The following is a 15987-nucleotide window of genomic DNA, read 5'->3' on the forward strand; positions in this document are numbered from 1 at the left end:
TAGGTTATAAATTATAATATTAAACTGAAGGTCATGACTGACATTTATTTTATTATCACTACTTAGGTAAATCGTGAACAATACAAGGTGACAAGATTTTCCAACATAACTATTCTCTTCGGCAGTGTTTGCTTTCATTTTGAAAATGATTCGATATATCCTAAGTAATAATAATACCAAAAACATTAAACAGTATAATATCAATATATTATTATGATATTATATATTATTGCAATAATAATATTAATATTGCATGGACTTAATATTAAATAAAAACAACTAAAGCATTTTTTTTTTTAATCATTTTGTATTTGTTTTAGAACACATAATATATTTATCGTTTAAAATTTAACACAAATGATGTATAAATAATAAAGAAATATGGAACAAATTTTAAGTTTAAATAACACAATGTCTAAAAAAAATTATTTATAATAATATAAAAATTGCATCTTATATATAGTAATATTTCGTAGGAATATATACTAAAATATAATGCGAAATGTCGAAGGCAATAAAGTGATGGTAAGCCTAACAATGTAAACGATGTAGCTGTATCAATAAAAGTTCCATAAATCAATTTGGATAGAAAGAAGAATATTACAAGAATGCATATTATACAGTGTCGAAGAGTAATCAATAATACAAAATATTAGCAAGATGTACCAATAGAAAAAAAATAAACAGAAATACCTTTAAAATAACAAATTCTCGGTATGTGACGAAATATCGTTTTCAACTATGAATATTACGATATACTACTACTGTTTATCTATGCACCTATAATAATAGACAATCTTGCTTTTAGGTTTGTAAACAATACAATGTCTTCGAGTTTATCTCATATTATATAATAATTATTATACATACAATATATAAATCACTATAACAACTATTAAAATACAAACGCCGTTTGAGATACACATAATAATGATCGAACAAACAAACAATGTGATCGGAAGATATATTCTGTAAGTTGGAAAAATGGACCCATAATATTATTATCACAAAAAAATATCTGTAGTCGAAAAAAGTATACTACATACAATTTAAAATAGACTAGATCTTAACGATAAGAACAAGTGTACACAAAGTCGATGGATAGAGTGTGAAAATAATCAGCTTAACAGCGGTGCCGATGAAAAAAAAAAAACATCTAATAATTTATTAGACATAATGACGTATTACAGTAATAATTATTATATTATCTGTGTTTTTAAATAATATAATGTCATTTTTACTTTTTTTTTTTATAAAAATTATAATTGTTATTATTTTTTAGAAAACAATATAAAGTCAAGAACTCTCGACACGGCAGTAATTCGTACTGAATGTTGTCACACTCTACTCGTATATCTAAAATAATACATTATTTCTATATTTTTCAAGCTCTAAGAACCTATGGTGTTTCCGTGATGCATAATTTATTAAAGTATTATCGTATTAATTTGATAATAATTATAATCAAAAAAATTTACTGATCGGAATTTGCAAATAAAATATACATCAGTACCTATGATAATAATAATAAATAAATAATAATAATAATAATAATAATAATAATAATCATAAATAATAATAATAATAAATAATAATAACCATCTCGTATCATTTATTATTAAATTTCATCCGTGAATGATTATCATTGTTCTCTGATTGTCTCATATTATATTATAAAATACATTTAAATTAAACATAACGTTAGGAAAGAACGAAGAAATACATTTTAAGAAAAAACAAAACAATAGTGTGACGTATCTCCCTACCCTGTATTAACACGTCTAATATTAGGGTAAAAAAGGAAAACAAGAAAAAAGATACTTATATTATAATAAATTATAACAATAATATTGCCATTTGAGAGGAGATTCGTGCATCGATAATAATAATAATAATAATAATAACAATTGTACTAATCATATACGCTGCAGTGATTCACCATGAACGCTCACCCATTTTTCTTCTTTAATAATGAAATTATTCAAAATCGAGTTTTTTAAAATTTTTAAATAAACTTGTAGATTATATTTTTTTTTCTATAAATTGTTGGGCAAATATATATATATATTTATGTATTTATCTAAATCAAAATTCGAGCAAATGGTTTCTGAGTTATTAAACTTTAAGTTTCAAGGATAATGGTCAGTGTATATAGCCCGGGTGCCAACAATAGTCGGTATATTGTTTATGTTTACGAAATATCAAATAGGTTAGACGAGAGATTCGGTGCCCGGGATACAGATGCAAAACATTATTTTTTATACTTCAAATTTTTAGAACAAGTATTTGAAAATACGGCCTTCGAGTATATTTAAAAATTACAAAAAACAGATTTTTTAATAACTTCATTATTAAAAAAATAAAAGTGGGCGGGCGTCCTTGGTGAATCGCCCCGTATATTATATATAATATAATTTACACGAAACAAAAATATATATAAAAAAAAAAAACAAAAACAAAATTCATACGATTTAGAACTTTTTTTTTTTTTTTTTTTCGTATGGCGTATGTAGTTCGGGAGTAAGTAAGCCCGGCGCCTGATTGGCAGAATTTTTAATGGGGCACCCGTAGGTTTCTGCCATGCCCCGGGGTGGGGGGATGGCAGCACTTGTTCTCCGGACACCGTGACTTACCCGGAGAAAAATGCCGCCCAGTGGCCGAGGATCGAACCGGATCCAGCTGCTCCGCAGCCGACGAATTAGACCGCTCGGCCACCCCGTCCCCAATTAGAACTAAAAATTTAGATTTAGAACTAAAAATAATAGTACTATAAACGCTCATTGTGATATGTACTACAGCGTATTCACGAATAAGATACTCAATATACGAGTACTCGTGGTCTATACGCACGTGTGTACTTATCGTAGCATAATATATTATATTTTATTATATTATAATTATATGTATTATACAGTATTTACTCGGCGAAGAAGAGTCTGCCGTACAATATTATAATATTATTATACGACTCGTAGGGAATCGTTGAATCGTAATAGGTGTGCGTGTATATTATATATTATTTTATGATACCGTCGTGGATGATGAGCGTCTAAGTTCTCCTGGGTTCTAGTTTCTGGGACATGCTCATCAACGTCCGTTCGTTGTTCACACACCTCAAACAGCTCACGTACGACTTGACGTCGGCTTCGTTTTTCGACACCGGCGGCTCCAACACTGCAGAAAAACGAAATCGGATGAAAACGAAGTGTGATGGTTTAGCAGTATTGTAGTGATATAGCGGTAAGTACAATAGAGTACGCGTAGTATATTTTGGGAGACGATTCTTTACGGAAAACACTCATTATTTCAGAAAGACTACTGTTCAAATGATTTGAAGTCATTACAAAGTAATAGTTTTAGAAAAAAAATTATATATTTACTCTTTCGGAGGACAGCTCACATTATTAACTTTATATTTCAAAGCAAAATGTTATTCGAAGTATTTTGATCAATATCAAAAATACTTTGTTAGTTATATTAAGTATTTAATGTTTAAATGATCGGAGTAGTGAACCAACGTTTTATTGCGGGGTACTGCGGTATAATTCCAGTACTCCATTCCGCTCATCTAAACATTAAATACTTATGTAATTCGTAAACTAATACGGTTTTTGTGTACAGAAAGTACTTCCAAAAATATTTTGCCTTGGACTAAATAAGGAATAAAATGCATATTGTTGTAAAAAATATTGTGTTAACATTTTTCAGAAAAATGACTAAAAATGATGTAGCATCTCTTATAATTGAATAAATCTCTATAATTAAGTAATTATATTTGAAAAAAAAAACTGTATTTTAAAAATATTGACAGAAAATATTAATGACGTGATAAACACCGTCGTGAAACGTCTGGTGCATATTATTAGCACATTTTAGACTACATCAGCGTCATTCCAGTTTTCTGTGAGGTGGAAATAAGCAATTTTACTTATAAGTACGGTTTTTTTATTACGAAATAAATACGATACCCACATAATATAGATATTGAATATTAAGAAAGAAAAAGAACCCGTAGGATGCAAATTCTATACGACCACTGCTTATAATCGTAACACCCCCTGGACCCTAGAAGAAAAATTGTTTTTAATAACGGCCATGCCACTGCCACTGACAAAAATGACACCACTGATGGAACATTATTAAAAACCGTATTTAAAACCCGTCTCACCCAAATGCCTGGCTCGGCAGTACCGGAGCGTCCTCATGGTTTGCGCCAACATGTGCATTTTTTCAAAGTTTACTAAACCGTCCACGTGCGTTTTGTTGCCGTCGTGGGTGAATTTCATGTCTAGAAAAAATAAACGTTACGTGTTTAATTTATTATGATATTATAATATGATAGTGTTATTACAGTGTGTTGTTGGGATATAATAAGTACCGCTATTTTATGGTTTTATTACATTCGAGACGTTTGGTGGCTTTTTTTTTTATCTCAGCAATGTATGTGGGTGGATAACGATCGCGGTAAATAAAACACGTTTTTAAAACACATTGCGTCAACAATAAACATTTTTAATAATAAAAATAATAAAATTAAAAGTATAACGTGTTTTGTACGCTCTCGTAATATTATTTTATTAGGGAGTTAGGACAAACGTGATAAACAGGCCAAGTGTACTACTATAATATTATAGTGTTTAGTGTTTATTGTTCTAAAGCGTTTTAGTGCTGTTTAAGTTCATAGGTTTGCAACAGTAGTTAATAGTTACACTCTTACCTTTGATGAGCAGGGGCATGAACGGTATCATGGGAGAGGGCAATTTGCCCACAGTGATTCTGTACGCCCTGTGGTTTCGGCTCGGGTCGATGAGCGTCTCATATTCAGTGAACTGTTTACGTGATTTGGACGGTAACTTGTCCCAAGTAGTTGACAACCGGCTGACGGCCACGTCACTTAGTCCCATAAGGATAGCGAAGAATGCGTTGAAATTGTAATATTCTTTGCAGCTGAAAAATCACGATTAATTTTTATTTAGTTACACGTTTTGGTGAGAATACAAGCAAATATTAATAGTGGTTCATGCAATAAAATGATCGTTTTTTTCTTTATATAATATTAAAATTATTACTGTACACCCAATAGCGCACGTTATTAAATTACCTAAATTATATATTTGATTAAAAAGTACATAATTATATGTAAAACTATGTTTTATAGCTGCCCAACTTTTTAATTTTTACTAGATATTATCTATAAAGCTTGTCTGGTCAAGCCAGATAAGATAATATAATATTATATGTATAAAAAATAAAATAAAATTATAATTATTATATGATTAAATTTTGTTCTCGTTGATGTACCTTATTAGATATTTCGGCCATTTATAGTGATATATATATATATTAAATTATTAACAATTATAAACTTAATTTTATAACTAACTATTCAAATAATAATAATAAACTCGAACTTTTACTTTTATATTCAAACGTAATTTTGTATAGTTAAAAAGTAGAGAGAAAAAATATAAACAAGTTTTTCGGCATTCTCTCTGTTATAATTATTTATAAAGGCTCGACATATTCTTACATCATCTGCACTTCTCGTAGTTGCAGCCATGATTGATAAACCCCTTGAGCATGAGAATAAAGTGATTAACTATAGATAATAATAATATTTTTTGAGTGGTTGGGACTTCGAATGGGATAAAAATATAAAATTTATTCATTTTAAGTCTATAAAGTGTGTATATGTTTCTGAAGGTGAAATTCTATCTATGTTTTTGATAAACCCACCACGCAATACACGTTGGTCGCCGACTACACCACTGATAAAATAATAATTCCGTAAATCCCAACCCAATCATCTCTTCTTATAACTTTAAAAATAAACTTTCCCTTGTAGAAGACTGATGTACAAAATGGAGGCTAAAAATTGTACCATCTAAATCCATCCATTTTCACCATCAAGCGTCTTGATTTTCTGTTTTAATGTATAGTACTCAAATTTGAATATCACAACAAATTATATATTTTGGATTAACTCTAAATTTTAGACTAATTCAGGCCCATTATATTAAATACAAACGACTCGATATAAATTCTTGTATACGCCCACTCGAAACATTTATTGAGAATAATATTCACACTATTATTAACACCAAACTGTTTATCTTTAAATTTATAACTAAACAAGTATTTTAAATAAATCTAAAATAATAACTTAATTATACGAAGTATTGCAGTCTTTCGTATATTATCCAGAACCTATATATTATATAAACGTCTCAAACGAAAATTGTGTCGTCGTCTTTTTGAATATCAAAGCTAATCATGAAAATTTTATGATTTTATATAAATTTATTGTCTCTACAATAAAAATGATTTATACAAATATTATGTATAATACTGTACCTGTATAATATTAAATTCATTTTAACTTAAATATTTTAAATAATAAACTATAATAATAATTTATTGTTAATAATGTTACTTATAATACGTGTTTGGTAGTTTGTAAGTCTACACTTGACTCCTAGAAACTATTTGAAACGTTGTCAAATATTAACTCTAGAATGGCAATCGTGGTTTGTAAATCGCTTACTTAATTCAATACAATTCATGAATTTCTTAAGAACTGACTTGTTTAATTATTTAGAGCAAATTAAGCAACACGGAGTGAAACTTAAGTTGAGTGTTATTTTGAGTACCTAAATTCTATTTATTGACATTATTATGTTTTCATTCTAAAACGTTTTATATTTAAGCAATAGATTGCGCTAGTGTATTGTTTTACTTTAATTATTTTCAAAATATCATCAGTATAATATTTTTTGTTTTATTAACATCCGGTTTAATTTAACCATTTGTGATATTTTTAGCATTGAAATCAATCAATCCAATGTTCTATTCATCTATTGTATTTAGAAATATTTTACGATAGTCAAAGTATAGTTAATAATATTATAAATCACTTACTACGTTGCCAATTTTATCATTTTCTTCAGTATGTTCGTTCTTTTTGATATATTTTGTGATGTACATATTTCGGTGATAACCCAATATTGAATCTCGTTGAATCGTCTGAGAAATATATCTAAATTTGCTGTGATTTGTTGGAATCGATGTCTGCCGAACGTTAAGTATATCAATTCGTACTAAACAAAACAATTAAACTAATTTAATTTTTATTCTTTCTTTGTAAAACAAATAATAACACTGCTTTGTACCTCGTGGACGTTCCAAAACAATTCCCAATCGAAAAGTGTCATGTGATATGCCAATTCCTTGGTGCTCAATGAATCAAAATCACTTGATATCTCCGCCCCTTCGGATTTTTCTTGTTCTGGCACACATGTCTAAAGTCATATATTATTATTCATATTAGTGATATTTATGGTTATTTTATGATCTAATGTGTGAAATAATAAAATCTAAATATTTTAGTATTGAGATTTATTAAATATAAATGTAATGCCAACATTTTTTTTTAATAAATGGAGAACGGACTAAAATAGTAATCAAATATTGAGTTATGTACCTATTAGTTTTACATCGAAGAAACTATTTATATAGGTAATTTTCAATATTTAGCTTTAAGTACATACAATATAATTGCACAAGTTCTATACTTTTATAGAATGATTATATATTATGATAATTTAATATAATTTTCTATTCCAATTGATGGTCGAACTAATACAGTTTTTCATAAATAAACTGCAGTTATACTTAAAAGAAAAAAAAACGATTTTAATTATATTGTTGTTTGTCTAGAATCAACTGAACGTTTATATTTTAAAATTTCCTTACCCAACCTAATACTTAAATCACCAAATCTAGAACCAAATTATTCTTTTACTAATATATTAAATATTTTTTAATTTTTATCAACTACCTATATACTATTTTTACCATTGGATATCAATTCCTATGATGAGCTGTTTTTAAGATTTATTTCATATTTCGTTTACAAACTTGACAATACATTTTCATTAATTTAATATACCTATGTTTTCAAATTATGTATTTATATATTATATTTTATTTTATTTAAATTATTTTATGAAAAATATATACATTTTTATTAAGACAATTTTTCTATTATTCGGCGTATTATGTACATCATTATTTAAGTTTATTAAATAAACAAGATTTTTAACTGTTGTGATCTAGAATTTAATATGCATACATCAGTACACGACAACCTGAAAAATGTATTTAAATTACCAATGCGTCCATGTGATCTTTTGGCGTTAGAAATATGCAACTGTTTAGTGCCACAGTGGTGGGTATCGAGTGTTCGCTGTCCCTGAACGGTACCCTTTCCCCATTTGATTTTACTTCTACTATCCTCAGATCTTGTACGGGATGTCGAAGACTGCATTTTTCGTAGGCTCCCACTTTTATGGTTTCTGCCGTGGCATTGACAGGCAGTCGCAACGTGCAAAATGTATGATCGGCACAATACACTCGGAATATGACTGAAATACACAGAATATAAAACTTAAAAATGCATACACTACGTGTAAGTGTAATGATCGTAATTGTATAAAACTTTAAATTAAATATATCAATATCTTATGAAAACTTCACTGGATTTGTTCGAGTTTTATAATTTTAAATTATATACCAGATTTTTATTTGAAATGTGTAATGTAAAATGTGATTAAATTATTATATTAATAATAAACAATTTTTGGTGTTTACTTTAAACGATAATAACAAGAATTTATAATATCATGTGCTTACTGTCATCGTTTGGTCGGATGATCGGCCTATTATTTTTCGATGGATTGCTTATTGCCGAAAACAGGCAAATGGGTTGACCACCCGGCGGTAACTTCCATTTTAAACCCGAAGTCTCTAATCTTTCGTCCTGATATCTTCTCAATCGAGACATGATATGATGCATTAGGCTGGCTTCCTCTTGCAGAGCTTGGCTTTTGCCACCCAACAGTTGACAATCAGCTTCCACGTCACTGGCCAGTTCCTAATAAAAATATAAAAATGTTTTGTAGACGAATGTGAAAATAATAATATTAACTTCGTGAAATTTAAAATACCTCGAGAAATGACATCGATATGACGTCGTCAAACACCGGGTGCCTTATGGTTACCACCCATCTGTATACGAATTGTACTACTTTTCTTTTACAGTTTATGGTATATTCTCGGTCCTGCGCTGGATTTTCCATATGATAAGTGAACATATGCGTTAAGGAAACAAATACAAATATTTAACATTATACTATATAAAACAATAATATAACACATTATATAATAATAATATATATTTGTTTTATATTATAAAAGGATATTATTTATTGAGTTCCGACACTAATGTCCTGGTGGGCATAAACACTATGTGCGTTAGTAAAAAATCGTCTAGACACGGATCGTTCCTGGAGCTTGCGACATTCGTGCTACTTAGCCTGTGCTCTAGGAGATGTTCTAGAATTTTTTGTGGAGTTCCAGCAATAATCATGTATCTAAGTCGATGAACATAAGCCTTAGTTAGTATACTCGATTGTACGTAATAGAAAAGTAATTATAGATGTTATAATATTGATATTGTAACGTCGTACTTGTGTAATCGTGGAGATTTTTCTAGTACTAACACGTCACTACCGAGTTCTTTCAGTCTGACGGTATTCGCTTCGATGTCCCTAACGATTTTATTATAGCTGTCTTTGTCTACACGCAAAAGATGGGTATTGTCTTCTTTGACGGTTATGGTCGCTGATCTAGATTTTAAAAGAATCGTTGTTAACACACAATAACAATATTGCGATTGATACATTAATATAAATCACATCATGATTTAAAAATACCTCGGAACGTTGTGTATTAACGCCAAACCACCGAAGTCTTCGCCTTCGTACAGCGATTCCACAACGCCTTTGGAGTACGTTTCGACGCTAACCGCGCCCTGCATAATCACGTACCACGCTTTTCCCTCGTCTCCTTGTCGAAACACTACGACAGAAAATACACAAAACCACAAGGTGTTACGATCGCGGTCGACAGGTATTGTATCACTGAAGGTTTGACATCTAGCGAACTGCATAGTCGCTGTTTATTATGTGTTAGCTATATGTTGTGTTCGTCGTGTTTACGGTTTATTAGGTTTCCGAGTTACATTATTCGTGAATAATCGAAGGAGAAATCATGACCACGCCGTATTTCCAGTTGAACGGCATTATAATAATAATCGCCCGGAAGCATACGGAATAATCATAATAGTATTATTGTGTTAGTAAAAAACTGTACTTATGGTAAAAATGCGTGCCCCTTTCATTATAGGTAAACAATTGTTAACATTAAATATTAAATAAATATTAAACGAATAACGATACAATTTTTATGGTGTGACTTTATTAGTCGTTCGAATTATGATTGCTTATGTATTTCATGATGTATTAACTATGCAATGGAATATAAGTATAATTAGAAGAGATATTTGATACATTATCTGAGTACGGTTTAAGCTGTTTTGGACTTGAAGCAATCCAAATCCAATCAATATCTGTATTGGAGGTAATAGGTACAATATTATCTCTGAATAGTTTTGTTAACACGTTTTATAGTACAGAAGATAGGTGATTAAAATAATATGTTTTTTTTTGTATTTTGAATGGTTTTTAAGAAACATTTAAATTTTATTTTCAATATTTTGTGAACATATTAACAAATGTATGAAAAAGATATATAATATTAGATGAATGGACATTTATTATATTTTGATCAAATATTACGAGGTTAATCACGATCAAACTTCCTCCCCATTTTTTACCTATAATGCCATTTATTTTTTTCGTTTTCCCATCGTATCATAATAAAAACTATTATTGTATTTTACGCACTTTGAACGTGATTCACTTACGTGTATGGCCGGCTCTCGGATGAGCTTCAAACACCACAACAGATGCCAGTTCCCGTTTTACCGAGTTTGGCAGGTGAGCTAGAGCCTTCTGCTCACTTAGTTCCTCAAATATCAGCTCCAAGTCTTCGGGCGTCCTCTCCGAGCTCCTATCGAAAAAAAACACCGAAAATAAGAGATGCGTTTGTAATATAAGGATCATATAATAATATATATAACTGTCACGGTTACTCACGGTGATCGCAGGATCAGACGCAAGTGCGCATCTGGTCCCCTGTGGACAAGTTCTTGTAGCGCTTCTTCTAGATGTTCCTCGGCTTCGGCCACGTCTTGTATGGTGGGTGTGTTAAGAGCACCCTCTCTGTCTTGCCAAAAATTGTAAAATAGACACTTGTCCTTAAACGGATGTTCCCCGGTAGCTATATGAATAACACGGAGTAATGCGTATTTTAACTGTTGATCAATATGTTGACAATACAATTATGTATAGATTGTATTATACTATAGGGTGCTCGAAATCCTATTTTTTACATGGTAATCTGAGTTTCTTACAAGCAAATTTCTTGGTATTCTTTCAGTAATTATAAAATAGTAAAAATATTCTGCTTTTTTGTTTGTTTGTTTTTAATTACTTGTATAATTTATTAACTTCCTGGTTCTTTTTAATCATTATACTGGATAATTTACCAAGTATTCTCAGTTTTTACCCTTATTTATTCTCTTAACAACTAATTTATTAAATTTTAAAATACTTTAATTTATATATTATTTAAAGAGTGTAATGAGGTAATGATATTTTTTTTTCAAATGAAAACCAACTATTTTTACTATACATTATTAAGAAGATGATTTTTTTTTAATGTTGATGTACTTGTCCTATTTAGATTAAAATTTTAACAAGCTGTTTTAGAGTTATGAAAATTATATAGCAAAGCTGGGAAATTTAATGATATATTTTAACTTTAATGAATTTAGGTAAAGTTGAGTTATATTATAGAAACGAACAATTAATTTAACGACTATAATTAAAGTATTTTTACTAACATCTAAATAGCTAAAATGAGTTTGAATTTAATATATAGAATCAAATATAAGTTATTTTTATTAGACAATTTTGGATTGACAGTACAAAATTTAAGGATCAAATTTTTAATTTATGCGTATTATCAATAATTATTTTATTATATTTATTTATTTATAAGTTCATGTTACTTGGATTTTATTGAAAGTTGTTTAAGAATTGTGAATAATTCATTTTTTTCTTCATCAACATATTTGATCTAGTATTTTTTATTTAGGATATCTGAGCATTATATATTATTATACTTAAGCACACAAAACACATGGCTGAAATTTAACACAATCTTTTTTGATACAATTTTCGAGTGAATTGGTATAATTTTAAAAGAGTTTCAAAAATAAATAAATAAAATATATAAACAAATCGAATATGTATCAATATTATTAAAATTTAATGTTATTACTTTTTGTTTTGTACACCAATACCACGTAAAAAAAATAATAATAATAATAATAACAACAACAAATCAAATTATTGTTGCAATGATATAGCATTATTTTTATCTCACCGTGCGATATGACTCCTTCCTCGAGCAGAGCTTGCCACATGCCAATCACATCGTGTCTGCTGAACGAATCGTGATCGGTGGATACTAGGTTCATCAGCCAGTCGATCAGCTCGCTGCCGGAAGCGCATCTCCGGACAACGGATCGGCCACCACCGGTCTTCCGGTCCCTGAGCACGGTGTTTTGATCACTGAGCAACAGCGTGCGCACTACCCAACCGGCTCTGGCCATTGGCATACTGGGGTTCTGCGCAAACGCAACGCTTACGAATTATGTCACATTACAAAATTGACAGTGCACGTGTGAATAAGTGCATCCACATACAATTATAATAAGAATATAACCCACTGCGCCGTATGCATCAAACGATCGAGTAAGAGTGTTTGACAAAGATATGTGTAGTGTAGTTATATATATACAGAGTGATTCACCAAGTAAACTCACCCCTGTTTTATACTTTAAATGTTTATTTTAAAAATATTGATGTATACTATAGATCAAAATTCAAGTGCAAAACTTCTGAGTTATTAAATAACGAGATACGTCTGAAGAATTCATAGTCCATCATGATTTAGAAGACATGAATCTATTATATGATTTGAAAATTATAGCAACTATAACAGACAAATTAATATCAATATACCTATTAGCATATTACCTATAATTCATTGTACGTATGTAAAAGTTTCAACAAATTCGCAGTTTTCCAATACATCGGGGTTAAACATAGCTGGTGAATCCCCCTGTAGATATACCGTAGTCGAATGTAAATACTACAATGTTCTATCGTTAATTTGAGTTATAGCCGACGTATTATTTGTTTTACGCCGCCGTGACACGTCGTTGTGAACTCGTGAGAAATCTAATCTCGTTGACATTGCATAATCGGAGGTACATAATAGTGTACAATATATACCAAATAATATTACGATACTGTTTTATTTTTCTAGATTTTCGTATATATATATATATGTTATATTATAGATACCCGACAGCAATATCGTCGTAATATCATGACGTGACGCGCTATTATTATGCAATACAGTCGCTTAAAGGTTTTTTCACGGAATTATGTGATTAATCGATCCGGTGGAAAAAATAATTGTCGTAGTAACAGTCAATATTTAAACTGCCATTGAACAATCACATTGTGCACAGCGCCTTCCGGCCTTGCGAGAAAAATTACAGGTAACAAACTAACAACTAATAGAACACTGACACGTATTTTATATTTTTATCGGCGGCGCGTTTAGTACAAATATATTTTTAAAACACTCAAGTGCGCCGAGTGCCTACGACGTTTTTGGAATAACAATTTTTCTAAGTTCACCCGCAAATAGTATTTAATTTGAATTTAAAAATAATAAACGGTGTTTTTACACGAGCACTTGATGCACAAAATATGTTTTGATAGGTACAGCAATAATTTACAGATAGGTACAATAACACTGTTAGACGGAAGTGTCCAATGTTTCTCGAACAAAAGTATAACCTATACAATATTTAGTTGCTTTAACGTCAATAGGCATACATATATAAAATATATGTTATCTCCAGTTTTTCTAAGTAATCGATAATTTAAATTAAATTATTGTGGTTTACATGCAATTTTTTTAAAAAGCAATACATTTTATTCAATGAATTTAATCTTCCAATCTATCTTTGTGAATAATATATAGGATTATAAGTTCGATTGAAAGTACTTAATATTAATAACTACTATGATCGTTTTTTTTTTTCAATATTCATACGAAACTACTTGCCTGTGTACCTACTGTTAATTGTGATCGTAAATAAAATGAAATGATGAAAACCTGCATTCGCATATATTAAATTAATTTTCACATTTACATATTATTTTACGTATTCATATTATTTTTGCAAGCACGAAAAAACGGTAATCATAAATATCCATTGGCACCGGATACCAAGCACTAGTATAATATGGTAAGGCAAAAAAAGGGGTTTTATTTTTGAAAATTGTAATTTTAATAATTCAAATAGCGTTGTACATTAAAAAATATTTATTTACGGAGAATAGTTTCGTTCTTACTTTTTTTTTATCGCACAAATTTAATAACGGTTTTTAGCAACCATATTGAAACAGCTGCTGTAAATGGGTCCATATTATAATACGTGTGGCTGTGACCTTCCACATTGTGTACAGTAAATGACTGAAATAGTTCTATCAATCATTAACGCATATTGTCATATGATCGAGTATGTTTAATAATAACCATTAATAGCAGAAGTAGGTAAGCGAATTGTTTGCCCAGTGAAGGGCATAATATTATAAATCCACACTAAGATAATATATTAATAATATTTAACAATAACCAATCAACTAATGGTAAATCATTCGTACACATTGAGTTCTATGAAATATCTAATTAAATTTATGAGCGCCATTATTCATTCAGGTGAATAGTTGTTAATTGTTATGATGTCGATTTTAGATTCTTAACGTAGAGATTAATATTATATTGATTTAACAATGATGTGTGTGTGTTATATTTTGGATGGGTCATATGTGTAAACTTTTCATATATAACAGACAAAATAATTTGATCCTTCGAGGGTAGTTTTTAGTAAAAAATTGGATCGAGTTGGTACTTTTGGAAGGTCAAAAAGGAAAATCTTCAAATACTTTTAAAAATAACTAGATAAGACAAAAAATATAGGGTAAACGGAAATTTTTACGCAAAACCAATTTTTGAGAAAATCGATTTGGTTTTTTTGTCGTTATTCAAAAGTTATTCAAAAATAAATAATCGTAGAGACTTTAAATTTTCATCGAATTTACAAGATTTGTAATTATTTTTAAAATATTTTTAGTCCTTTTGTGCTAATTATAAATTATTTAATTTAATTTTTGACTAAAGTACAATACATTTTTTTGTGTCCTCACTAGATCTTTGTAATTTTTTTTACAGAAAATAAGAAATATTTTATAGGAATATTATTCCAATATTTTTTATAAAATTGATCAAATTCATAAATATTTTCAAATCATTTCATAAATAGGTACCTATAATTCTTAATAATTATTTTTTTTTTCTAAAAGAGTTAACATTAATTAATACAAGAAATTTCATGAAATTTTTAAATGAAACTTAAAAAAAAGTTCCGTATAATGTTACACTAACTTTTTATGATCGATTGAAGATACCATTTTGATGACATTGGATATTTTAACGTGTAAGTATAATAATTTATCATCTACCATTTTTGTTATTTATTCATTATTATTTATTACACAAATATCGAATATATAAACTTAATACATTTTATCGTTTTTAATAACACACATTTTATATTAAATATAATTAATATAAACTGGTACAGAGGTACATCTGCAAAGAAAATTCTACCTTTATAATCAAGAAAGTATTATACTTTAGTAAAATAAATAAATAGAAAATTTAAAACATGTAAAATTAAAAACTATAAAATAATAAATACATTTGGTGATTATAATAAAAAACAAACAAGAAGACTTGATGGAAAAGAGCGTCCAGATTAACCACTTAAACAATATTATACTTATTTAAGTCATTTTATTTTCATAACTGGCAGTG

At 29.1% G+C, this 15987-nt stretch overlaps 1 protein-coding gene across 2 annotated transcripts in view; it reads right to left on the bottom strand.

Moving 5' to 3' along the window:
* Positions 1 to 2550: 2550 nt before the first annotated feature.
* The window catches only part of LOC132920315 (rap guanine nucleotide exchange factor 4), a 197338-nt gene continuing 183901 nt past the window's right edge, over positions 2551 to 15987 (bottom strand). For both annotated transcript variants that reach the window (XM_060982598.1, XM_060982599.1), the window contains 14 exons: positions 12412 to 12655; positions 11058 to 11241; positions 10826 to 10971; positions 9774 to 9918; positions 9528 to 9686; positions 9261 to 9431; positions 9006 to 9144; positions 8692 to 8932; positions 8170 to 8423; positions 7170 to 7298; positions 6919 to 7097; positions 4718 to 4947; positions 4169 to 4288; positions 2551 to 3174 (listed from right to left, as the gene is read on the bottom strand). In XM_060982598.1, the coding sequence (XP_060838581.1) occupies positions 3050 to 3174; positions 4169 to 4288; positions 4718 to 4947; positions 6919 to 7097; positions 7170 to 7298; positions 8170 to 8423; positions 8692 to 8932; positions 9006 to 9144; positions 9261 to 9431; positions 9528 to 9686; positions 9774 to 9918; positions 10826 to 10971; positions 11058 to 11241; positions 12412 to 12655 (2466 nt within the window). In that variant the 3' untranslated portion in view covers positions 2551 to 3049. The remainder of the gene's footprint in view (positions 3175 to 4168; positions 4289 to 4717; positions 4948 to 6918; positions 7098 to 7169; positions 7299 to 8169; positions 8424 to 8691; positions 8933 to 9005; positions 9145 to 9260; positions 9432 to 9527; positions 9687 to 9773; positions 9919 to 10825; positions 10972 to 11057; positions 11242 to 12411; positions 12656 to 15987) is intronic.

Source organism: Rhopalosiphum padi, chromosome 2, assembly GCF_020882245.1.
Source record: "Rhopalosiphum padi isolate XX-2018 chromosome 2, ASM2088224v1, whole genome shotgun sequence".
In the NCBI taxonomy this organism is placed as follows: Eukaryota; Metazoa; Arthropoda; class Insecta; order Hemiptera; family Aphididae; genus Rhopalosiphum; species Rhopalosiphum padi.